Consider the following 24,483-nt stretch of genomic DNA (forward strand, 5'->3'; position numbering starts at 1 on the left):
AGGGTGCTATCCCTCTGCCTGCTCTCCCTAGGCAGCTTGGTGGCTGCCATCCTCCAGAGGTCATTGGACAGTCAGGTTTGGGCCATGAGTGATGAGACACGTTGGGCCTCACGGGATGGGGGTGGAGCTGGCCCTTTCCTCCCCATCCCAATGAGATCCAAGTCGTTGCCCACTAATGGCCTCTCTGGCTCCTGATCAAGCTACTTAATGGCCATGATCCAAGAGACTCAGAAACAAATCTTGAAACCCAGTGGCTTTTGGCAGAAATGCGTATGGATCCCGCAGTAGGTTACTGTCACCAGGCCACCCCAGGGGGGAAAGAGTGTTGTCCCTCCACCTGCTCCCCCTAGGTGGCTCAGTGGCCGCCATCCTCCAGAGGCCACCAGACAATCAGGTTTGGACCCTCAGTGACGAGACACGCGGGGCCTCACAGGATGGGGGTGGAGCCGGCCCTTTCCTCCCCATCCCAATGAGACCCTAAGTCACCACCCACGAATGTCCTTTTTGGCTCCTTGATCAAGCTGCTTAATGGCCATGATCCCAGAGACTCAGGAACAAATCTCGGAACCCAGCAGGTTTTGGCAGAAATCCCTCCAGATTTAATTGTTAAGATTTCGGAATTTCAAAATCGCGTGGCCACTGCTGCAGCCATGTGACATCATATGTTATTCTTAACCAGCAATAGAAAACAAATTGTCTACTGTTGCCTTTTCAGCCGATCTGAGTGTTGGGGTAAAATCCCAAATAATAATGGTGGGTCTGGTGTCAAAATATTGAATGTGATTGAAGTAGAGAGAGAGTAATGTGAAAATCATCTGCCCCACAGATAGGGGAAGGGTGTGGGATGGCGGTATACTGAGGTTTTTGGTGGTGGAGTATGAGCACTGGTGAAGGTACGGGTGTTTCATTATATGACTGAGACTTAAACCTGAAAGCTTTGTAACTGCTCTCATGGTGATTCAATAAATAAAATTATAAAAAATTTTTAAAAAGTAAGGTGGAGTTTATGCCCAATTCAATCAGCTAATCAGTGGCTGAATAAATATCAGCACTCCTACATAAAAAAAAAAAACTGAACTCTCTCCTTTCAGCTGTGTGCTGTCCAGCAGTTTAGAAGTAGCATTGAGTGAAAAGAAAACAGATATACTTCAGTAAAAACAAAAGCTGGTATTACACTGGTATTCAAACAAAGTACGACAGTCACTTTTAAATTTTATTTTATAACAATTACAATGACGTCCTAATTGCAAAACAAAATAAGTAGTAATGTTATATCTTGACTACTGGTCTTTTTCATTAAAGAATCTTAAAATATTTCTTTGGACAGAAATTTAAAACTTTCTAACTACCTTCTTTAAACCTCATACCACCAGCCCTCCCAAATGAAATAAAAAATAAGTACATTTCTCCACAGAGTCCCACTTTTCCTATACCTTGTATAGGTTATTTAATGGCAGCTTTTTTATCTTTTAAAATATGAGATATAAGATACCCAAAGTAAAACCTGCCTTAGTGAGCTTCCCACTTTATGCCTTTTCTCTCCTTTCAATTCAAAGTAAGTAATGGGCCAGAGAGGTAGTTGCAGGGGTTTAAGCGCTTGCCTTGCACATGGCCAACTCCAGTTCAATCCTCAGCACTGCATGTAGTCCCCCGAGCGTTGCCTGGAGTGGTCCCTGAGCACAGAGCCAGGAATAATCCCTAAGCACATCCAACATCCAGGTGGTGACCATAGTCCCCTCCCCCCACCCATATATACACAGCCAAAATAAAAAAAGATTAATAAAGGTTTAACAAGTGGGATTTGCTCACTCCTGAAAGTACTTGAAAGTAAACCTCCACTCTCAGTTAAGTCTGTTTATAACACAAAGTACCTTATATCCACATTTCCCCCCCAAAACAAAAATCCTTAGAACATGAGAAGCAAATAAATATAAAATCCTAATTTTTACCTAGGAGTCAGTTAATAGTATGTTAGAAATAAGACTAGATCTAATTTCCTTCCCACATTTCTAGAAAGGTAACAGTTAAAAAAAATAAAAGCTAAAAATTAATCTCAGTTATAATTAAAAAAAAGCAGTGATATGATGTTGTCTTCTTTAGGTCAGAGGTAGTACAGACGATTGGACAATGAGAGGTTTGGTTCTCTGTGAATGCTCTGGCCAACAAGGAATGCCAATTTGTGAGCATACTGGCAAGGAGCTGGAACACGAATGACACCCTTTAGTGGAAGAAGGAGGAAAAAAGAAATTCTATTATCTAAACTGCATATCTCAGATTAACTATAAGAGCATTTGAAAACACGGCAATTCCATTTTGAAAAGTGAATTTCACTGATGGCTATAAAATAGGTAAAAAGATTAAAAAGTACTTACAGGCCAGTTATAATAGACATGGCAGAGCTTGTAAGTCAACCTCTGTATGTGGTCTGGTTTCAGGCCACTGCTGTCATAGATGACATTATAATGTGTGGGAGAAACACTTCCACTTCTTACAGCTTGGCTCACGATAAAAAAATCATACCTGGAATGACAAAAAAAAATACATAGATGTAAGGCCTACTTTTTGTAAGCTAAAATTAAGATGATTATGCTTCAACATTTCACAATGAATGGATCCCTTATACTTATGTAACAATCTTTCAGACATTGTGTACTCCCTTAATTTCCAGAAATTTGTCATTTATGGATCATTCCTGGAATGCTTATACACGAAATATATTCAAGATATTATAGGGCCAGTGAGACAGACAGCAAATAAGGCACTTGCCTTGAACACAGCTGACTTGGGTTCAATCCCCAGCATCACAGATGGTCCCCCAAGCCCTACCAGCACGGCTCCCTGAGCACAGAGAGAGCAACATCCCTTAACACTGCTGGGTTTGTCCCCAAGACAAAAAGGATGGTACCATTATTGATACTTTCCTCAGGGCATTAGTGAACATTAGCCTGGTGCTTGACATGGTGATAGGCACAGTCCCGGCTCCCCCTCCTCTGTCCTTCCCCAAGAGTGAGCAGTGCTGGGCTCCAGAGGGCAGCAACTGTGAAGGCTGATGAGATCTAGTTCCAGTTCTGTGTGCCACCATTTCCAAACTAGCCTTTTGCAGCATAAGGGTTTTTTTTTTAAATTTTTTTCTGGATAGCAACAAAACCTCAATCCAAAGACATTACAATTTAACTTTTCCTCACTGATGCTTCTCCCACTGTTTGGTTAGCAAAGATGTAACTAATTTTATCAATGTAAGGTGATTTTCTGTTTCCTTTGACTAATTTTTTAAAAATTATTTTTATAAAGGTTATTCACAATAATTGATTACATTTAATATTCAAACACCAATCCCACCACCATTACATCTTTCTACCACATTTCTAGTATTTCCATCCCAAAACTCAAACCCTGTCCCCAAAGCAAAGCAAAGCAATTTATTTTGTATTGCTTATTATGAATAATCCGCTGAAAATTATCCAAAAAAGGTTTCTTAGAGGAAAGTATGTGAAGATTGTTGTATTTCACTCAGGAGCCATTAAGCCTTTCGATAAGAGATTAGTAACTTAAGGTTGAGCCTTATGTGCTTATGTATATTTTCCCCTAAGACTGGTTGCTTTCTACTTTAAACCCCATCAAATGTGGTGTGCTACTCTTGGTATATCAGTGGTGTATTTCTGTGGCCTTGCGACATCTCATACTTTACACCACTGTAAGGTGATTTTTAAGAGGATGAGAGAGCATAAAGGAGAACTAGCATAGGACCCAAATGGGGAAACAAAAACAAAATAGTGCAAATTATAAGGGAATCTGTGTGTGTGTGCTCACACACACGTCCATGTACTCTACCTCAAAGTCACACCCCAAGCAGCATCAGGGTTTTTGTTGGTTATTTTTGGATAGCAATGAAACCTCAATTCAAATATATTCCAGTTTGACCTAATAAACATGAATCAAAACCAATGCCCACAATTTAAGCACTTTATAATTTAAAGTGCTGAAAATAAAAAATGAGTGTGATACTCATCGGAAGATACTCATACTCATTCTCCAAGTATCTCAGTAACATAAGCAGCTGGTAAATTTTAAATAGCATCTATTAACATTTTTAACATTTCATAATGGACTTGAATATTACAGGAAACTTGTTTAAACCTACAGATCAGTGTTACAAGGGCGCATTGGCTATAGAGTAGCCAATAAAAGACCAGAGTACCATGGGGTTTTGCACAGGGAAAGAATCCTGAAGGAAGCAACTAAGTGCCATCACTATCTCAACAGTGTCCTTGGCTGAGTTTTCTCTTGTAGACCCTCCCCAGAAGCACTGCCAGCTAACATCTCCCAAGAAAATTAGATATTCAAGGAAATGGATATTAAATTAAAACTTTTCTACCAGTCAAATAACAGAACTAACCAGAATGAAAATCTAAATTCCATTATCATTTGTCAATGTGAGTAATACCTTACCAATCCAAGGGCCCTAAAAGGGCTTCCATATAAACTGTACCTACATTGATACTCCATCCTGAATCAAGATTTCCTTTTTTAAAAAAAGAAAAACACGAACACATGAGAACAGAAATCCTAATTACTCTCATGAGGAGGACATTACTTTGAAATGGCCAGTGGGCTGCCATTATGAACATGACTTACTAGTGTACTGTCTATTCACTCTCATACAAGGTTCTTAAGTAACAAATTTACACACTTTCAGTTGAACTCTGTGAGCTAGTCAGTCCACTAAAGGAAAAAAGAAGCTTTTACAACTATGTTTCACATAAAACTTTGACCTTTTTTGGATAACTAAGTGCATTTCAAAGTACTATACAAATATATCCATTAGAAAACAATCATTTATGGATGAGGCCACATGTGTGGGGGAAAATCATCTACAGCAGCAGTTCTTAATCATTTTAAGTATAATAAATGTCAGGGATATAGTTCTCTTTTCCCAAAGGAAAAGTGCACACAGAGCTCTCTACTAGACGCCACCTTAGAAAAATCCTGAACTTACCATGATTAACTAAAGACTTTAATACATTTGTTGTTTCTTACAAATGCTAAAGTTGATAAACTATCGAGGCAATGTTAAAAAACCAAAAAAAAAACCCAAAAAAACCGATTTTCACTGGCTTATATGGCACTTACCATTCTGGTCTGGTAACCTCTACATCAATAACTGTTCCAGGAAGAGGATTCTGAAGTCTTCCTCCAGACTGAGCAAAAAATCTGGCATTCACTCGCTTCTTCACCACAATTACTGTAAGTCTTGGGCTTAAAGATGATGATGAATGTAACTACTTAAGGTCAGTGAAAATTTCAGGGCAACAAATCCTTATATATAAATCATCCACATATTCCCTTTACAAAGAAACACAGATTCCTCTAGATATTAGCTATCTAAGCTGAGAAGGCAGATTTGACAACTTGTAAGGGGCTGGAGGAAATGACAGGAACAAACTATAGGCAGGAGACAAGCTAGCACTCACAGACCCATCGTATTTTCTATCAGAATATTGAATTCAAAACATTGAACCCAGGATATTGAATTCCAGTGTGTTTTCAAAGTACTAAAGTTGAAACACTCCAAGTGGCATTTTCTAAGAAAAATGAGAAAGTCACTCAAGTATTTGATAGGTAAGCTATGGAGTTTAAACCAGAAGTATATTAAATGCCTTTAAAATGACTGCTCCACAACGTGTCAGTGGGGGTCTGACCCTTGAGATTTCTTGATCATGGCCCCTCAGCTTACTGTACATAATACTCAGACACTTCCTTCCCACCCCAAATTTTCAGTCAGCTTTCCCATTTCAAGACTATTTCCCCCAGTAAGCTTTCCCCCCAGTGAATTTTCTGGATAAAATGAACCCACTGTTCCTGCACCTCCCTCTGACACTCCTGCAACAGTGACAGCCATAGAATGGGTGGGATAGAGCCAGTTAGCTTGGATGTCTTTAATGAGCTTGTGATTTGATATTCTATGATTTACAATATTATTAACGATAGTTTTTCATCATATAATTCCAACAACACACTCATCACTGGTGTACCCAACTCCTTCCCCCAAGGACCCCAACACTCCTGCCTTTTTTTGGGGGGGGAGGTTACACCCAGAAATGCTCAGGGCTTACTCCTGGCTCTGCATTCAGGAATTATACCTGGTGGTGCTTAGGTGCCAGGGATCAAACCTGGGTCAGCCACGTTCAAGGCAAACGTCCTATGCACTATACTATCTCTCAGACCCTGATCTTGTGATTTGAAAATCCATTCAGATCGAGAGTTAGAAACAGTCACACCATACACTTGGGAGTAAGAGAGATTACATGGAAAGTGAATTACAAATAAGAACAGTGCAGGCATATAGTATGTTTATCAGTGCCTCCTTTCCAACCCAAACTTTAAGAACATACATATATTTCATTTCAAATGCTTGAAAACCATAGAGTTTTCACATGGTATGGACCTGGGAATGTAGGTTAGGTGGGTAGTTCCAGGACATGGTCTAGACCAGTATTTCCTGAAGTGGGTTATACTGCCCCGCAGTGGGGGATACTGGAATGTTTGGGAGGGGCAGTAGTAGCCTTGGATGCAATTGGGGGAAGGCTCTTGGCTTGCTAGCACAGAGAAGGTAAGACTGCCTGGGTGTGGGGGCATTGAGTAATTTTTTTTTTCTGAAAAGGAGGCAGTAGGTTCAGTAAGTTGGGAACCTCTTATCTAGACAAAGAGTCAAAAAATCCACCCACTCCATCACAGACAGAAAATATTTATTCAATGATTTCCCACCCCCGCCCCCATGTTAGGAGTAACCAAATGCATAAGGTTTTATTTAAGTTTAAAAATGTGTAGACTATCATTATTTACCCACGTACAACCATTGCTGTCCAGCTATTGCTCAGTTACAATCATCTATGAGTGTAACAGAGCCACAATGTCAGGAAGCCAAAGATACCAATGGATTTTAGCCCTGTGACAGCATAGGGGGCTGGAGCGATAGCACAGTGGTAGGGTGTTTGCCTTGCACACAGCCAGTCATGCTGAGCCGGGTTCGATTCCTCTGCCTCTCTCAGAAAGCCTGGCAAGCTACCGAAGAGTATCTCACCTGCGCAGCAAAGTCTGACAAGCTACCTGTGACATATTCAATATGCCAATCACAGTAACAAGTCTCAAAATGGAGACATTACTGGGCCCGCTCGAGCAAATTGATGAACAACGGGAGGTCAGTGACAGGACAGTGACAGTGACAGCATAGGTAACATTTTAGGAAATGTAGTGATGGACTGGTCACAAGTACGCTATGATGAAGTGATTTTTTGACTTGCTGTTATCTTAGCTCTCATCCATGATACATGAATGAGAGGCTTTGGACAATTATTGCTTATTTCATCAATGACGCAAAGCTGGGGTTAATTCAACTCAAATTTTAGAGGCTTCTTGTTTTTGAAGCCTTATCTTTGAAGCTATCAAAAATAGCATCATTCCACACATATAAAGGGCACTCCGTACAAATGTGTGAAGAGTTAATCCAAAATGATTCATTTAAACTCTCCAAGCAACTGTTGTTCTTACAGCTCAAGGGGAGATGAACAGATCAAGACCACCAGTATCCAAGGCTGTGTCAAACAAGGACGACCATTTTCAGATACTAGTGCTAGTGTTTCCTCTTCAAGAGTTATTTGTGCTAACCCTTTTGGGAACCAAAGCCAAATGGCTCAAGTAACTAAAGAACCCGAGGTATGGGTTGTCCCAGAATGGTCAATGGTACATATTCCCAGCATCCCAAATATTATGCTCAAGGGAATAAGATGAATGTGCACTATTATTTGAACTCTTTAATTCTAGATGTTCCCCGTTAATATGTAATACAAAGGAAACAGACTATAAAATGCCAAATTCTAGAGTAATACACACTTTGAAAAGAAATGTATATCAGAAAGAAGTTCATCTTATATATGCCTTGCTATTCTTAATCCCTATAACCAACCACCTCTCTTGTATGAATTATTTCAAGCAAGACTTGCAGTACTATAAAAACCAAAAAGATACTAAAATGTCATTATTTCAGTGATAAAGTATATTAGGGTACAGGAAAGAAAATTAACCCTTAGTTCTGGAGTATCTTTATAAAGCTCATTAACATTTTAATTTGAAATACAATTACTTAAAAAAAAACTCTGGTGTTTACTTTTTTTTTTTTTGCTTTTTGGGTCACACCCAGCGATGCACAGGGGTTACTCCTGGCTCTGCACTCAGGAGTTACTCCTGGCGGTGCTCAGGGGACATATGGGATGCTGGGAATCGAACCCGGGTCGGCCGCGTGCAAGGCAAATGTCCTACCTGCTGTGCTATCTCTCCAGCCCCACTGGTGCTTACTTTTAAGACCACATTGTCATAACCATCTAATTTAGGAAGTAGAATCAACACTTATTATTACATTTTTGGAATCTGGTTGAAATGTCTTAGATATGCCCTTCCAATGTAGCTACTAAAAAGAAAAAATAAGCTTTTAAAAAAATTAGTTTTTAATCTTATGGATAATAATCACATCTAACACAGATATGGAAAATGACTTTAAAAATTCCTTGGTTCAGAGTGTTGATACTATCAACTGAAAAAGTCTGGGTACGAGAGGTTACCAAGAACACGAGAACTGGGGTGGGGATCCGGAGGGGGCACAGGCATCACTGGGTGGATTTCCTGAGCACTTTAGGACCACAAATGTCAACACGACTTTAAACACATTACCTTAATTATAAGTGAATCTTCTAAAAGACTCATGTTCTAGAATGGTACTAAATACTGACTGAAGAAGTCTGGCAAAAGAAAGTATTCAAAATGTGCAAGCAAGTCTTTCCGATTTTCTAAGTATCCTTCAAAATAAAATTCATACCTTTACTATGCAGGGCTAGAGCGATAGCACAGCGGTAGGGCGTTTGCCTTGCACACAGCCAACATGGCCGACCCGAGTTCGATTCCTCCGTCCCTCTCGAAGAGCTCGGCAAGCTACCGAGAGTATCTTGCCCGCACGGCAGAGCCTGGCAAGCTCCCTGTGACGTATTCGATATGCCAGACACAGTAACAACAAAGTCTCCAATGGAGACGTTACTGGGCCCGCTCGAGCAAATCGACGAACAACGGGAGGGCCTTTACCTTTTACCTTACTATGCAGTCTGTTCCACATACAACAGTTCCTTAACTGAACTTGCACACAATATGGTAAGTTAAACAATGAACTTGTCTTGAGATGGTAGGATATGTGCTGTCCAAATTGCATGGACAATGTGAGAAAACAGAATTAAAAAATCAGCATGGGCTTTAAGGAGAACAAGTGCAGGTGCAGCATTCAGACTTTTTAAAACCTAATTTTAAAAAAGTACAGTTTTATAAACCGGTGGAGCGATAGCACAGCGGGTAGGGCGTTTGCCTTGCACGCAGTCAACATGGCCGATCTGAGTTCGATTCCTCCGCCCCTCTCGGAGAGCCCGGCAAGCTACCGAGAGTATTCGATATGCCAAACACAGTAACAACAAAGTCTCCAATGGAGATGTTACTGGGCCCACTCGAGCAAATCGATGAACAACGGGAGGACAGTGACAGGACAGTGACAGTGACAGTTTTATAAAAAGAAAATATTCTATAATTACATACTTGTAACCTCTCCCGACAGACTTCAGGCAATCCAAAAACTGTGGTACTTCATAATTAACCAGTGTTTTAAGCTGACCATCTCCGACACCATCCCGATACACAATGATCCTACTAGGCATGTATTCATTGCAACTATTCCAAGCCCTCAGAGCAGCTGAAAAAGTTGGAAAAGTTTTATATAAATTAACAAAGAACAAAAATATTATGTTTCTAAGTACATTCTGGGCATGTTTTTTAAATAGTGATAAGCTTTTGGACTGTTTCAGAGATCAGAACACACAGCACCCTGGGGGACTGACCTTGCAAACAGACTTTAAGCCCATCTACCAGCTCTTGTCCTCGATCTTGAAATACACAGCGAGAGAACCAGCTATAGAGGGAAAAAATGATATGAAAATGCAAATATCTGTTAAGTTTTCCTTTTTGAACATTGCTTTTCTCTCAGAAATCAGTGATCTTTAAGTTTCTTTAGAGAGTGCTGCTAACATTTCCAAATATTTTGGAATCTTTCATAGCATTAAGAGGTTTCGGTAAATCCTTTATATATACAAAAGTACTGTCACTGTCCTCCTGTTATTCATCGATTTCCTTGAGTGGGCCCAGTAACATCTCCATTGTAACAATTATTGCTGTGTTTGGCATATTGAATACGTCACGGGTAGCTTGCCAGGCTTTGCCGTGCAGGCGATATACTTTCAGTAGCTTGCCGGGCTCTCCGAGAGGGGAGGAGGAATCAAACCCAGGTTGGCCATATTGGCCACTTGCAAGGCAAATGCCCTACCCGCTGTGCTATCGCTCCAGCCCATACAAAGTACATTATTCTATAATTTTACCATTACCATAATTCTATCCCTGAGACAATGATTGAACCATAATAACCAGAGATGCCTCTAAGTCTACACTCCAATACTGACAGAGATGCACTCCAAAAAGCTATACCTTTGAGAAATCATTGCTGTAGACTCCACTTTTTTCAAGGATAAAATACCTTGAAATATAGCCATTAGTAATGCTAACAAATCAGTATGACTTTGATTTCCATCTTATGCTTGGCAGAATCTCTGTGCTAAGAAAAATATTATGAAAAAATAATTATGAAAAGTATTTTCATTCAGTTGCAAATGCCAGCGACTGCATAGTGTTCCCCCCCCAGAATAAAGTCAAAGTGAAAATTCAAAATTACATTTAAGTGATCAATAAAATTCATTAAAAAATTAAATTTGGGGGCTGGAAAGAGAGCATAGCAGCTAAGGCACTTGCCTTGCCCACAGCAAGAAATGCAATTTGACTACCACAGATTAAGGACCAGTGAAAACAATTAAAAATGATATAGCATGGGGGCTGGAGAGATAGTACAGCAAGTAAGGCGCTTGCCTTCCACTTAGCCAACCCAGGTTCAATTCCAAGGCATCCCACATGGTCCCTTGAGCACTGCTAGAAGTAATTCCTGACTGCAGAACCAGGAGTTACCCCTGAGTACTGCCAGGTGTGCCCTCTCCTGCCGCCCTCCCCTCCCCCCCAAGAAAATGGTACAGTAATGATATTTTGCTTCCTAACATTTTTGCTCATATAATGTAAGAGAAATCAAATTAAAAGTAAATTAACACAATTCTTGCAGCATCCCCCCTAAGACAGAAGCCTCTTAACTTAAAATTCTCTTTGCCTAGTCTTACAGTTAAATCTGCAGCAGCTACCAAGACATACTCACCGGGTCATCCCTTCGTTGATGCTTGCAACAAAACCTGCAATTGACCTCCGTCCAGCTGTGGTATCATGGTAACAATCAATGCCAACTATCATCGCTAATTTTAGCTTTAATAAAAATAATGTGATTTTAGATACAAATGTCAGCAATACTTTGAAAGTTAATCCAGTTTTTAAATAACAAAATATTTTCTCCAGCAATTAAATCAAACTTACAGGCATATCAACCCGCCAAAGCTCTCCTCCCATCTTGCAATTCATCTGCAAGGCTATCTTGGTAGCAATGGCCATGATTGTCTGTTGCTTGCCTAATGTTCGGGCCACCACACACTGACTTGGTGTAGGGCAATCTGTACATAAGTATTTTTTAATAGCATCATATTTGTCCTTCCGATTACTTGACAATAGACAAACGACCTGAAAAAACAACCAAATGTCTTCATTAAAAAAAAAAAATCAGAGGGCCTGGAGTGATAGCACAGCAGGTAGGGCATTTGCCTTGCACACGGCCGACCTGGGTTCAATTTCCAGCATCCCACAAGGTCCCCCAAGTACTGCCAGGAGTAATTCCTGAGTGTATGAGCCAGAAGTAACCTGGGCATCACCGGGTGTGACCCAAAAAGCAAAAAAAAAAAAAAAAAAAAAAAAAAAAAAAATCAGAAGTCAATGATTAATGTCGAAGAGACTAGGAAACCAAACTCACCTGTGAAGTATGAAAGTCAAAACTTTATCAGTCACCTCTGCCATATAACAACTATTTCATAAACTGCTCAACACAGTGACCTAAGTAATAGATACTAATTAAGGGTGGGGAGGGGCGACTCAAAACTACCATTAAAAACTTGAAGAACATGGCTAATAAATAATAGCTACATGAATTACCAACTCAACATTTAGAGATAGCAATTAGGAAGTAGTAATCTATGGATGGTCAAATGAAAGGTTTCTAAACCACTCAATTTTCATTTACTCCTGCTCCTCCTAGGTTAATGGCTTTGAAACTTAAAGCTCTCGCTTGAGAATGATCAGGCTATCAGATCTCCTAAGAAAGCTCCTGTAAATTTTGAGAACAAAATGGAGTGCCTGACCTAAATAGATATATCCCTGAAACAAGTAGATGTCAGTCAAAGGGAACAAATTCCCAGTTCTAAGTGAAGTGAAGTCTTGGGTCCTGCTCAGTCTGGATTTATTTACCCACACTTTACTGTACATGTGAACAAGCTGAGGAGTCTTCCCGGAGCTCAAGCACAGAAATACACACTTACTTGAATCGTGTGAGGATCATGTTGTGATCATTCACAATATTCACATTTATCCAAGCATCACATTCCAAACTTTAACAAAACCATGCCAGTTATTTATCTAAAAAGCTATTATTTTTTTAAAAAAATTTTATTAGTGTAACACCATGAGATACAGTTGTAGACTTACAAATTTTTGTGCTTGGGTTTCAATTATACAATGATCCCTCCACCAGTCCCTCCACCAGTGCCCATTTTCCATCCCTCCACCCATCCTTGGGTTTCAATTATACAATGATTGAAATTGTATAATTGTATAATTATACAATGATTGAATTGACCACCAGTCCCTCCACCAGTGCCCATTTTCCATCCCTCCACCCATCCTTGGGTTTCAATTATACAATGATCCCTCCACCCATCCCTCCACCAGTGCCAATTTTCCACCACCACGAGTCCCAGTATCCCTTCCACCCTCCATCCCCCCATCCCACCCTGCTTCTGGGGCAGGGCATTCCCTTTTGTTCTTTCTCTCCTGTTGGATGTTGTGGTTTGCAAAAGAGGCACTGAGCGGCAATCATGTTTGGTCTATAGTCTACTTTCAGCATGCTTCTCCCATCCTGGGAGGATCCTCCCAACACCCTTTACTGGTGCTCCCTTCTCTATCTGAGCTCCCTTTCCCCCTCGCATGTGTGGCTGGCCTCCAAGCCATGGAACAAACCTCGTGGTACTAATCTCGGTCACTCTTGGGTGTTAGTCCCCTATTTTGTTACTTTATGTTCCCCAGATGAATGCAATCTTTCTATGTCGATCCCTCTCTTTCTGACTCATTTCGCTTAGCATGATACTTTCCATGTAGTACCACTTGTATGTAAATTTCATGACTTCATCTTTTCTAACAGCTACATAGAACTCCACTGTGTAGATGTACCAAAGTTTCTTTAACCAGTCATCTGTTCTCGGGCACTCAGGGTTTTTCCAGATTCTGGCTATTATAAAGAGTGCTGTAATGAACAAATGAGTGCAGATGTCACTTCGACTATAATTTCTTGGCTCTCTAGGATATATTCCCAGGAGTGGTATTGCTGGGTCAAATGGGAGTTCAATTTCTAATTCTTTGAGAATCATCCATACTGTTTTCCAAAAAGGGCTGAACTAGTCGACATTTCCACCAGCAGTGAAGGAGGGTCCCCTTCTCGCCACATCCACGCTAGCACCGGTTGCTTTTGTTCTTTTGGATGTGGGCCAGTCTCTGTGGTGTGAAATGATATCTCATTGTGGTTTTGATCTGCATCTCCCTGATGATTAATGATGCAGAGCATTTTCTCATGTGCCTTTTAGCCATTTGGATTTCTTCTTTGAAAAAGTTTCTGTCATTTCATTGCCCCATTTTTTGATGGGGTTGGATGTTTTCTTCTTGTGGAGTTCAACCAGTAGTTTGTATATCCTTGATATCAACCCCTTGTCAGATGTGTATTCAGCGAATATCCTTTCCCATTCTGTAGACTGTCTTTGTATTTTGGTCATGTTTCTTTTGAGGTGCAGAAGTTTCTTAGTTTAAGATAGTCCCATTTGTCTATCTCTGTTTTCACTTGCTTGGCCAGTGGCGTGATATCTTTGAAGATACCATTAGCTTCAATGTCATGGAGGATTTTGCCAACTTTGTCTTCAATGTACCTTATGGATTCTGGTCTGATGTTGAGGTCTTTAATCCATTTTGATCTTACTTTTGTACATGGCGTTAGGCAGATATCTGAGCCCACTTTTTTTTATTAATTAAATTTATTTATTTTGAATACCTATCCCTCCACCAGTAACCATTTCCCACCACCACGGATCCTAGTAACCCTCCCACCTCCCATTCCATCCCCATCCCACCCTGCCTCTGTGGTAGGGCATTCCCTTTTGTTCTCTCTTTCCTATTCGGTGTTGTGGTTTGTAAAAGAGTTAAGCCTGATTTTCAGGGAAAAACGTTGGAGAATTTACTTTCCATTGACCACTTTATATATAAGAAGATGTCGATATAAGAAGGTTTGCAGTGAGAGTCCTGGTTCCTGCATAAGCGAGCTATGCTTGTAGAGGCTCATGGTCACCGGGGTTCCCTCTGGAGGAGGTGGGATGCGGCACCTACCCCATCTAGGACTTCTCGGTGATCTCGTCTCTCTTAGGGATTCGGAGCATTCTCGGTAGCTGTGGAGGCCCCCGTGCGGCCTTTCTTTTCTGTGGCTGTGTGCTGTAAAGATGTGAGCCCACTTTTTTGCATGTTAAAAAGCTATTATTTTTTAAATATAAGGTAGATCAACTGACCAACCAACCTCTGTTCAAATTCTGGGAATTCAGATTTAAGTTCTAAAACTAAATCCAATTTTTAAATTCAAGCCCCTTATGAAATAAATTTCCCACTTTGGATGTCTCCATTAACCCAGATAATTAAACAGTAAATGCTTGTGTCAAAAAAGTAAAATATGAAGGGCTAAAAAGGAATAGATAAGAAAAAGTTAATCCATTTCTTAGGTTTAAGTCAACACTGATGTTATCACTAAATCTGTCCTTATTATTTTATTCATTATTAAGTGATTTTCCAAGAGAAAATTCAAGTGTGTAAGGGTATTCCTTCTAGAACTCAAGTTCTAGAACTTGTTACTGTATTTATTATGTTTCTATAAATTTCATTACACATAACTGAGAAATATAGGCTTCAGTTAGTTCTTAAATGACAACTATAATCTCTCCTAATAAAAATTAATCTTAATTATAATTATTCTACAGTTATCTCCCCCCATACTGTACTTTACCTTCTATAAGTTAACTTTTCTCTCTAGTTTTTTATATTGTTAATTCTATTGTCTTCATGTGGTCCCTTAGTATATATATATGATAATATTATGCTATAATTATAAATACAAATTGTAATTTACTGAATGATTTATGTACAGTCATATAGCTTTAGGTTTTGAAACTGACAGATAAAATAATAACTAGACCTCCTCTAGATGCTAAATTATGATGAGAGGATCTGAAATACCCATTTTTAGCAAATTTGATTGATCCCTGATATTCCATGTGGTCCCTGAGCACAGAGCCAGGGTTAAGCCCTGAGCACCAGTAGGTGTGCCTCCCTGCAAAAAAAGATACCCCAAATATGTTCATACAAGGCAGATCAGTAATGTTATAGCAGGTTTTCTAGAGTAGCTAACAAAAACTCAGAATATGACTAGACAAACAGTGAAGGCAGAGAGTTACCAGTCTAAAACATTTTTACAGGATCATTTTTCTTACTGGAGCAAGAGAGAATTCTGGACTATTTTAGGAGCTGATTGGCATCCACAGTGACAGTGGTTACTAGTAGCCTTTGATTTGTTAGAAATATGTCTGGTTTTGCAATATTACTTAAACTTCAGAAGAGTAGATAAGCCTATGACCAACTGCTGGTTTGTCTGGATAAAGAAATATACCTAGAAGCAAAATAGCTGATCCAGGATGAGTACAGACCAGGATTCTGATGTTGGAGCTCACACTCTAAAGTCACTGTTTCACACATTTACACGAACACATAAGAGCTGGTCCACAGACCCCAATATTCCACCCACAGATAGAAAGATAACCAGGCTTTCTCTCGGCCCCAACCCTCAGCACACCCCCCCCCAGATTGCATTATGCACTAAGGTTCCACAAACACAAACAGGGCCCATTTATATTTATATTCTCCACACTGCTCCCTTGTCCTCCCTTCCATTCCTTTGGAAGGATAAGTAAGCACATACACACAAATACAGTAGAAATAAAAGGTAGAAATAAAATGTCTAGGAGGGGGATTCAAACGCTGCAGGTGCTTTGGATAAATGAAGTTTATAAACATCTAGTCTTCCCACTCAGTCTTGTGCTCTTCCATAAATCTTACATCAATCTAGGGATTTTCTTTTTCACTTTCCTGAATAACTTGTAACCATTGTTACTTTGCACTGTCTTTATCATCTTCCTATTTATAAGGTCTTTGAAACAGAGTAAGTTGGTTTTCTGCTTTTCTCCATCTCTTCATCTTCAGTTACACACAAAAATAAGCCTAGTTATCTTATTAATGCTATCTTTAGTTCTAGGCCTATTTTATACAGGTAAAACATGTGTACATATGTATATTGAGGGTCCATTTTGGAATCTAACATTTGGAAAATAGAAGCACAAGTTCTTATATTTAGACATGCCCCTGAGAAAAGAACTTATTCCAAGACAACTGCCTAAAGTGCCAGTAATAATGCTACTCACTATCTGGGTATCTGATGTCACTTTCTGCTGTAAGACTCTCAAATAGGCTTCAGTTCTATCATCCACTTCAATCCTAGAAGAATGAAAACACATAATCCAACATTCAGGAAAAGAATGTCCATGCTATGTATACAGAATTTCCTATAGATCACACACACACACACAACATTTTAATATAAAATATAAGGGGAAAAAGACCAAGAGCAATTTAGCGTAAAGGCTGTTTCTAACACATAACAAAAGTTTGAAGTAAAAGTCCTCTCAGTTCTCCCACTCGTTTTCAGACACTAAAACATCTGTTTATTTACACCGTAAGAGCTGTACCAGATCATTTTAAGGGGAGGGAACTCCGAAGCAGAGCACAGGGTACCTGAGGACCTCTTCCGTCAATGCTTGACTAGGCAGGCTCCATGGTTTAATGCTAAAGCTCAGGGAAATAGCTACAAGCATGCATGTGTACCATTGACCCCTGAGCTATCTCCCCAGCCCATTTTCACATCTTCAGGAAAATCCAGTTTTTCTTTTACTTTAGGACAGGGGCACCACTAAGCAGTTTTCAGGACTTACTGCTGGCTCTATGCACAGGGATCACATCTGGCAGGGCTCGGAGGACCAAATGGGATGCTGAGGATTGAAGCCAGATCGGCCGCATGCAAGGCCAGACCAGATGTTGGCAGACCAACTTCTCTCATGACAACCCTGCATTCTGTCTTCTCTCTTTGGCACCTAGTTTTCCATAGTTGCATTATTTTTCAGTTCTCACACCCTCCAAAATGTCTACTAACCAAAATTTCAGAGTAGAAATGATGCGAGAAACTTACATTATTGCTTTTTTCATTTGTATGCCCATGGCTGGTGTAACTTTAAATAGATTTTGTATCAATGAATTGGCTGCTTCATAATTTCTTCGCGTATAGATGAGCAGCCAGTTATCTAGTGGTTTAACACTAATTAATGGTGCACCTCTTGTTTCTTTTGACCAATCTGCAAATTGTGGATTGTAATCAAACTAGAAGAAAGTTCAGAGATACCATAAATTCCAATGTAAGTTCTCAGTGATAAAGCCCCCAAAGCTTCAGCGTTTCTACCATGATATATTCTGAACTATGTGAGTACTACTTTTAAATTTGGACTCAGAGACAACTTGTGAGGAAAGAAAAATACAGAAACATAACAAGATGGTAATAGCAATTTTGCTAAAAATTTGTATTAACTACTGCCTCACTCAAAGTATTTACTTGCACCAAGTTCTCTCTCTTGTTTTGGTGCCTTAAATTTTCTAAGTCTTACAAGTTTCAGTGTTAACTTTTTAAGACAAAGATAAATTTAAAAAATAAAATTGTTTTAGAAATAAAAATTAAGCAACTTGACCGAGGCCCCAGAAGATGATGAAAGTGAGCAGAACAAGAACCTGTTGGCTGGGCAGAGGCTAACAGACCCAGAGCACAGCCTCCCCGACAGCCTTGACACAGGAGTGTTTTTACTATTTCCCAGGGGATAACAAAGATAGGTGCAATAAAAATGTCAAGCTAGATAACTGGGCATTATTTACCTAACATTTTCAGAAGTGAGTGGTATGGTTTTTTGTATTTTACTAAAATGTGTATTTAAGTTTTAGCATTTTCACTCTTTCAAAATATGAATCAGACAAAACCCACCACATTTTCAGAATACTTATTCTCCTTTTTCCAACGATAAAGCCACCTTAAAGCAAAACCTTACTGATTATTTTGAGAACCAAGTTACAAGCTTCATCAGATTCTCTAAACTTCTCCTTTTCATGCGCTTTCTCCATTTCTAAAGTACCAAGCTGCTCACCTTAGATGACAAGGGTGGCAGTAGCATGTGAAGAGACAAAGTGAGGAAAGAGCTATGAGGACATGTAACTAGGAACTCCTATTTGCCATAGTGTTATTCTGATTCAAATCTGATTTGACTGATAATATTAAGAACTGCCTTACTGTTTTTCCACCTTGGTGAATCTTTTCTGCTTGCAAAATTCTTCCAGAGAAGGACAGTAAATTGGAGTCAAAGCTCAAACCCCAGTCTCGAAGCTCCCTCTGAACATTATCATCCCTGTGCAAAAAATAACAGACCTATGCAAATAGATCACAATTTACAAAACATTTCAATACTTCTTTCTGGATTAAAACCCTACAGTGAAAAAGCTAGGAAACAAAATCTTTTTTTTATCTCTCACACATCTATACAATCTTTTTTAAAATCTCTCATCACATCTATACTTCCCTTCATGATATATTTAAAAATTCCAACATTTGATTTATCTCCTCCTCAATGTAACCTTTTATAACAAGATTTCACAACATTTTATTATTCTAGTTTAATACTCTTTTTCTAAGATTTAGACTACCACTGCAATGTTTATTAGTTCCTGTAGCCTCAGAAATAACAGAAACAAACAAAACTTACCTCAAACACTATAAAGTATAAAACAACGGGGGAAGTAACAACACCCCACATAAAATGATACCACTAAACTCACATAAAATAATGCCAAACTGAAGCCATACTCCAGGGGAATACGGATTACTTACTTATGAATATAATCAATGAGTCTTCCTACTTCACGCTGTCTTTGCTCTGGAGTTAGTCTTGTATGAACAGCTAAGTCTTTCATCACATTAAAATCATTACGCATTTTATCAGTTAGGCCTTTAAATAAAACATTTAAAGGTTTAAGGTTAAAGCAGCAATTATAGGAGCTGGAGAGATAGCACAGCAGGTAGGGCGTTTGCCTTGCATGCGGCCGACCAAGGTTCGATTCTCAGCATCCCATATGGTCCCCTGAGCACCGTCAGGGGTGACTCCTGAGTGCAGAGCCAGGAGTAACCCCTGTGCATCGCCAGGTGTGACCCCCCAAAAAAGCAGAAAAAAAGCAGCAATTATATCTAAATATTTGCAAGTAGTGTGATGAGTGAAAGAAGAGAATTTCAAGAAAAGGATGTAATGGGGCTGCTGTTTTAGTGGGGGTGAGGGGAGTAGGGATGCAGAGTATAAGAAAATATTTAATGAGTTCTCATGAGATATTTATCTAGTGGTTCCATGCTAAGTTCACAGACTTCACTGTACCTGTAAGGTAACAGAGCTCAGGAATGAGCATTGCCGGGCCTGGCAACGTGCCACCAGGGCCTCTTCTTCTCTTAGGCTGACTCACCAAAACTGGCTGCTTCAGATCAGTTATTTCTTGGTTATATTGCTGGGCAAGAGAAGAAAAGGATTATGGTCATAGTAAATGCCCTTAGTAACATGTCTGGAGAAAATATAAGTTTTTTGTTTTAATTAAGAATTGATGCCAGCAGAAGAGTTGGTATTTGTTTCCAAGTTTTAAAAAGCATATATTTTATCCTTTAAAGAAGTTTTGCTATAAACTCGGTATCTTGGTAGTTATGCTTCACTTGGTATCTCATCTTTTTCTTCAAAACCTAGATTGTCAAAGACATTAAAGACTCTTAAGTCATTTCCAAAGTAGGTGATTACCCCCACCCTTCCCCCCCCAACACACACCAAAAACACCTGGTGGGGAGGAGGTAGACAGGGTGGGGGCAGTAGTCCCCTGGGTGCAGTCAGAATGGGGATGCTGCCTTTTTGTTCAGTTAAAGAAGGCGCATTTCCAGGAATATGAGGAGTGTTGGATTTTTTTTTTTTCTTAAGGAGATGGCAGGCCAAATAAGTTTAGGAAACTCTAAGTTCTGATTTACTAATTATAATTCTATTTATTTCATTTTAAAATTTCTTGGTTAAGAAAACAGAAGTACCCAAGCACAACAACTTGTAAGACTACAACTGTACCTCATGGTGTTTCACTAATAAAAAAAAAATAAAAAAATAAAAAGTCAAAATGACTGAAAGGCGATGTTGAAGGCTCCAACTATGATTGTGTTGCTAGCAATGTCTACCTTAAAATCTGTTAACAGTTCTTGGTGGGAGGGATACTGGGAGCATTGGAGGTGGAGAATGGGCACTGGTGGAGGGATGGGTACTCAATCATTGTATAACTGAAACCAAAGCAAAAAAATTTGTATGTTTACAACTGTACCTCATGGTGTTTCACCAATAAAAATTTTTAAAAAAGAAAAAAGGAAAAAAACAAAAAAAAAAACAAAAAAACCCCAGAAGTAACTCCAGATCCTCACCAAGCAGAACTCCTCTAGAACTAAATTTTAATGAAAATTTAGGAAAGATGTTTCATTATAAAAGCAAAGGATTTGCAATATACAAGAAATTTTTATTAGGATAAGTTTTTACAAAATTTGACACTTTTAAAAGCCACATTTCAATTTGGTAGTGTTGAGACTTCTTTTCCTATGTACAGTCAGTTTTTTATGACTTGCAGATATTTGTGATTTAAGCATCAATGTGGATCTTTGGCCTCCCGTTCTGCTCCGTATTTCTAGAACAAGGAGAGGCTTCTCTCCCAGTCATCTTCACTAGAGTTTCTTTCTAGTCTTGACTTCAAAGACTCTTTCCTGATATCTCACTGACACCCCCCACCCCTGCTTGAATCTCTTGATTATCTTGTTTGACTCAGTTCTAATTTAAAAGAAAGAAGTCCTAAGTCCAGTGAGCATCTGAGAGTATCACCGTCATGGTGATTTTGTCACTCTAGACTGGTCAACAGACTCAGAGGCACTACCATTTCTTATTCCTTTCATATTCCAATGTCTTGGGACCTATTTCTCAGGAACCAAGGCATCATAAACCCCATGCTGGTGATGACTTGTTACATAATGAACGTTTTACCAACCATCCAGAAAAAATATTTGTTCCTAGTCAGACAAGAAAATCCCAACTAGCCCACTCATTCCTGCCTTCCTTCTATGTGAACACACTATGATTCTGAAGTCTATGAAGGTTCTCACCCTCCATATACCACATCACACACTTGATTACACAAAAGGAGAGGAGTATGGCAGTGATTTCAGAGGTAGTCTCACACTTAGCATATGTCAAAGGGTGAAGTTTCACTTATTTTTAATTTTAGTGCTCCTGATTTATTTCAGGCTCAGGGTGGAGCCAGGAGGCAGCACTTGGTCTTGCTCAGTCCAGGCTTTCCAGGGCAGCAGCAGACTGCAGCTCAACATATGGCCAGCAGTGCCCATTACCCTGACACATTACCTTTCCTCCTCTCCTCCATCAGATACACTTGTTTTAGAAGGTTGCTAAGGTCCACCCTACCAGCCATGCTCTGAGCATCCTTGGTAGGGGTACCCCTGAGAATGTGGGTAGGGTCCTGGGGCATTGGGTACAGGTCCCATTGGTAAGGGTGGGGAGTCTGGGGTCAATGGTCTAGGCTAGGATATGGTAGAGGGTTCCCTGGGTTTATCAGGGGCCTTTAAACCACAAGTTAACAGCACCTGTGACATTTGGCTAGGGACAGGGGCTAAAGTTTAATACAACACCAGACTCACACCACTCAGGTCACTTTCTGGCAAACTTCAACCTTGAAGGATGAGTTTCTAGCTCTAGAAATTTCTATCCTCTTAGAACCTAAATGAAAGTTTGTCAACCTTCTCTTCTGCTTAATATGACTCTTAAACCACATTAAAACTGATTAAACATGATCATCCCTTCCAAAGGTCCTTCTCACTACTGCGGAGCATTTTCTAGCTACTGCCTTTAATGTTGGAAGACATCATTATTTTATTTTATTTTTGCTTTTTTGGGTCACACCTGGAGATGCTCAGGGGTTACTCCTGGCTTTGCACTCAGGAATTACCCCTGGCAGTGCTCAGGGGACCATATAGGATGCTGGGAATCGAATCCGGGTTGGCCGCGTACAAGGCAAACTCCCTACTTGCTGTGCTATCACTCCAGCCCCAAAACATCATTTATTGCTACAACTACCCATAAGTAAGAAAGCCTAAGAGTGCCATGATTCTTGCAGGTATTTCAAACCCATCTCCTCTTTCAATTAATTGTTTCTATTAAAGAGAATCAATTATCACTGGTGGAAAGAGGAGTCCTCCCTGAAAAAAAATCACCTGAGCTTTAAAGCATTAGAACAAGAACCAAGTATGTAGAATGTTCCTGCAGAGGGAACCCCATGTTAGATAATATGGCCCTGTGGGAAAGAAATAAGTACACATAATCAGGCTGGGTCTGCACAACTCATGATCACACTGGATAAACACCAATATGCCCAATAAGACAGGAGCAATGGAACCTATTTAATTTCTTTGGGTAAAAAGGTAATTATCAGATCTGAGTTTGAAAATGAATCACAAATCTGGAGAAATGAAAACTGAAGACTGAATGGGATAATGAATAGAGGCATCTATGCACACAGATGACAGTCACTCAGAAAGGGAGAACATGTATCCTTATGAAATGTGCATTATAATATAAATATAAATATGTAATAGCACATTTATCCTGTATTTTAAAGGGAATATCTTTTGGAAACATGAGAAATGATAGCATTCTGAAGACAATTCTTAAAGATTTTTTGGGGGGAGGGGCACCTCAAGCAGTGCTCAGGGATCACTACTGGTAGTGACTCAGGGTAGACAATATGGTGCAGGTGATGGAACTGGGGTGAGCTGCTGCAAGGCAATGTCTTAACCCCTGTGCTATTTGTCTGGCCCCAAGTTCTGAGTTCAATTAATCTTTCTGTAAATATTTTTCCTGCATTTTTATAAATAAGGATCTCTCTGGCAGTGCTGGGGGTGGGGTGATTGAGGAGTCATCCTGCTCATTTAACACAACGTTATAACATAAAATGGAACCCTCCTTGAGTTTAGGGAAGATCTGCTTACCTCTGAATACCAAAACAATGTTAGTATTTACTTCTATGTATTTTCTTCCAGTCAGCAGTTCTTTCAACTATTTGCCTCTAGTGTCTTTTTTACAAATGTAGTGATTACTGAGCCAAAGCTAAAGTTGAAAGATCAACTTTGTCTTTATCAACAAACTTTAAGAAAAAGTTTGCTTTATATTCTATTAATACGCAACACATTAACATATACACAGATAAAGCACTACTCATGCTAAGGTTTCAAAATCTTCACCCAACTGAGGTATGGAATATTTATATAGGCCCTATCGTAAACAAGGTCACCACCCAGAATCCTACCTAACTATACATTTCCATGCTACAGCAAAGAAAAAAAAAAGGAACTACAAAAAGGTCACTTTACATTAGATAAAGTGCACAAAACAGAAGACTATCATTTGGTAGTGTGATAAGCTAAAACTAGCTATGGATATCTGATGAAAATATTTATATGCACCTTCAGTAGCAACTTTTGGGGTGGGCGTTTTGGTCATATACAGCAATCTTCCATTCATGAGACTATGCTGTGTCAGAGATCCAGCTAGCACTTTAACCCCTCTACTATCTTTCCAACCATAAAGTAACTTACTGCAATTGCTGAGTACTGGAAAATTGATATTTCAGATTCCTCCATAGGTTTATTCATTTAATGTAAATTGATAGCCATGTTTATCTCTTACCTTCCTATAGTAGTCTAAGAAGCTGACTTCAGAGCCATCTGCTTTTCTAAAGGTACTTTTTGGATTTTGGTCCCAGTCAATATCGTCTACTCTGTATGTTTTATTGTTATACCTATGGAATGGTTGAGATTTCTTGTTATTTGATTAAAATGTATAGATATAGCATTGAGACTAG

At 39.4% G+C, this 24,483-nt stretch overlaps 1 protein-coding gene across 1 annotated transcript in view; it reads right to left on the reverse strand.

The window, feature by feature from the left end:
* Nucleotides 1-2,101: 2,101 nt before the first annotated feature.
* PIWIL1 (piwi like RNA-mediated gene silencing 1) overlaps nucleotides 2,102-24,483 on the reverse strand; it is a 36,829-nt gene continuing 14,447 nt past the window's right edge. Inside the window, exons 8-20 of the mRNA XM_056115617.1 lie at nucleotides 24,309-24,420; nucleotides 19,926-20,052; nucleotides 19,391-19,508; nucleotides 18,797-18,911; nucleotides 17,657-17,844; nucleotides 16,836-16,908; nucleotides 11,548-11,748; nucleotides 11,336-11,439; nucleotides 9,927-9,997; nucleotides 9,628-9,781; nucleotides 5,131-5,256; nucleotides 2,373-2,520; nucleotides 2,102-2,218 (exon numbers count right to left, since the gene is read on the reverse strand). Of these exons, the coding sequence (XP_055971592.1) occupies nucleotides 2,102-2,218; nucleotides 2,373-2,520; nucleotides 5,131-5,256; nucleotides 9,628-9,781; nucleotides 9,927-9,997; nucleotides 11,336-11,439; nucleotides 11,548-11,748; nucleotides 16,836-16,908; nucleotides 17,657-17,844; nucleotides 18,797-18,911; nucleotides 19,391-19,508; nucleotides 19,926-20,052; nucleotides 24,309-24,420 (1,654 nt within the window). The remainder of the gene's footprint in view (nucleotides 2,219-2,372; nucleotides 2,521-5,130; nucleotides 5,257-9,627; nucleotides 9,782-9,926; nucleotides 9,998-11,335; nucleotides 11,440-11,547; nucleotides 11,749-16,835; nucleotides 16,909-17,656; nucleotides 17,845-18,796; nucleotides 18,912-19,390; nucleotides 19,509-19,925; nucleotides 20,053-24,308; nucleotides 24,421-24,483) is intronic.

Source organism: Sorex fumeus, unplaced genomic scaffold (assembly GCF_029834395.1).
Source record: "Sorex fumeus unplaced genomic scaffold, SorFum_2.1 ptg000029l, whole genome shotgun sequence".
In the NCBI taxonomy this organism is placed as follows: domain Eukaryota; kingdom Metazoa; phylum Chordata; class Mammalia; order Eulipotyphla; family Soricidae; genus Sorex; species Sorex fumeus.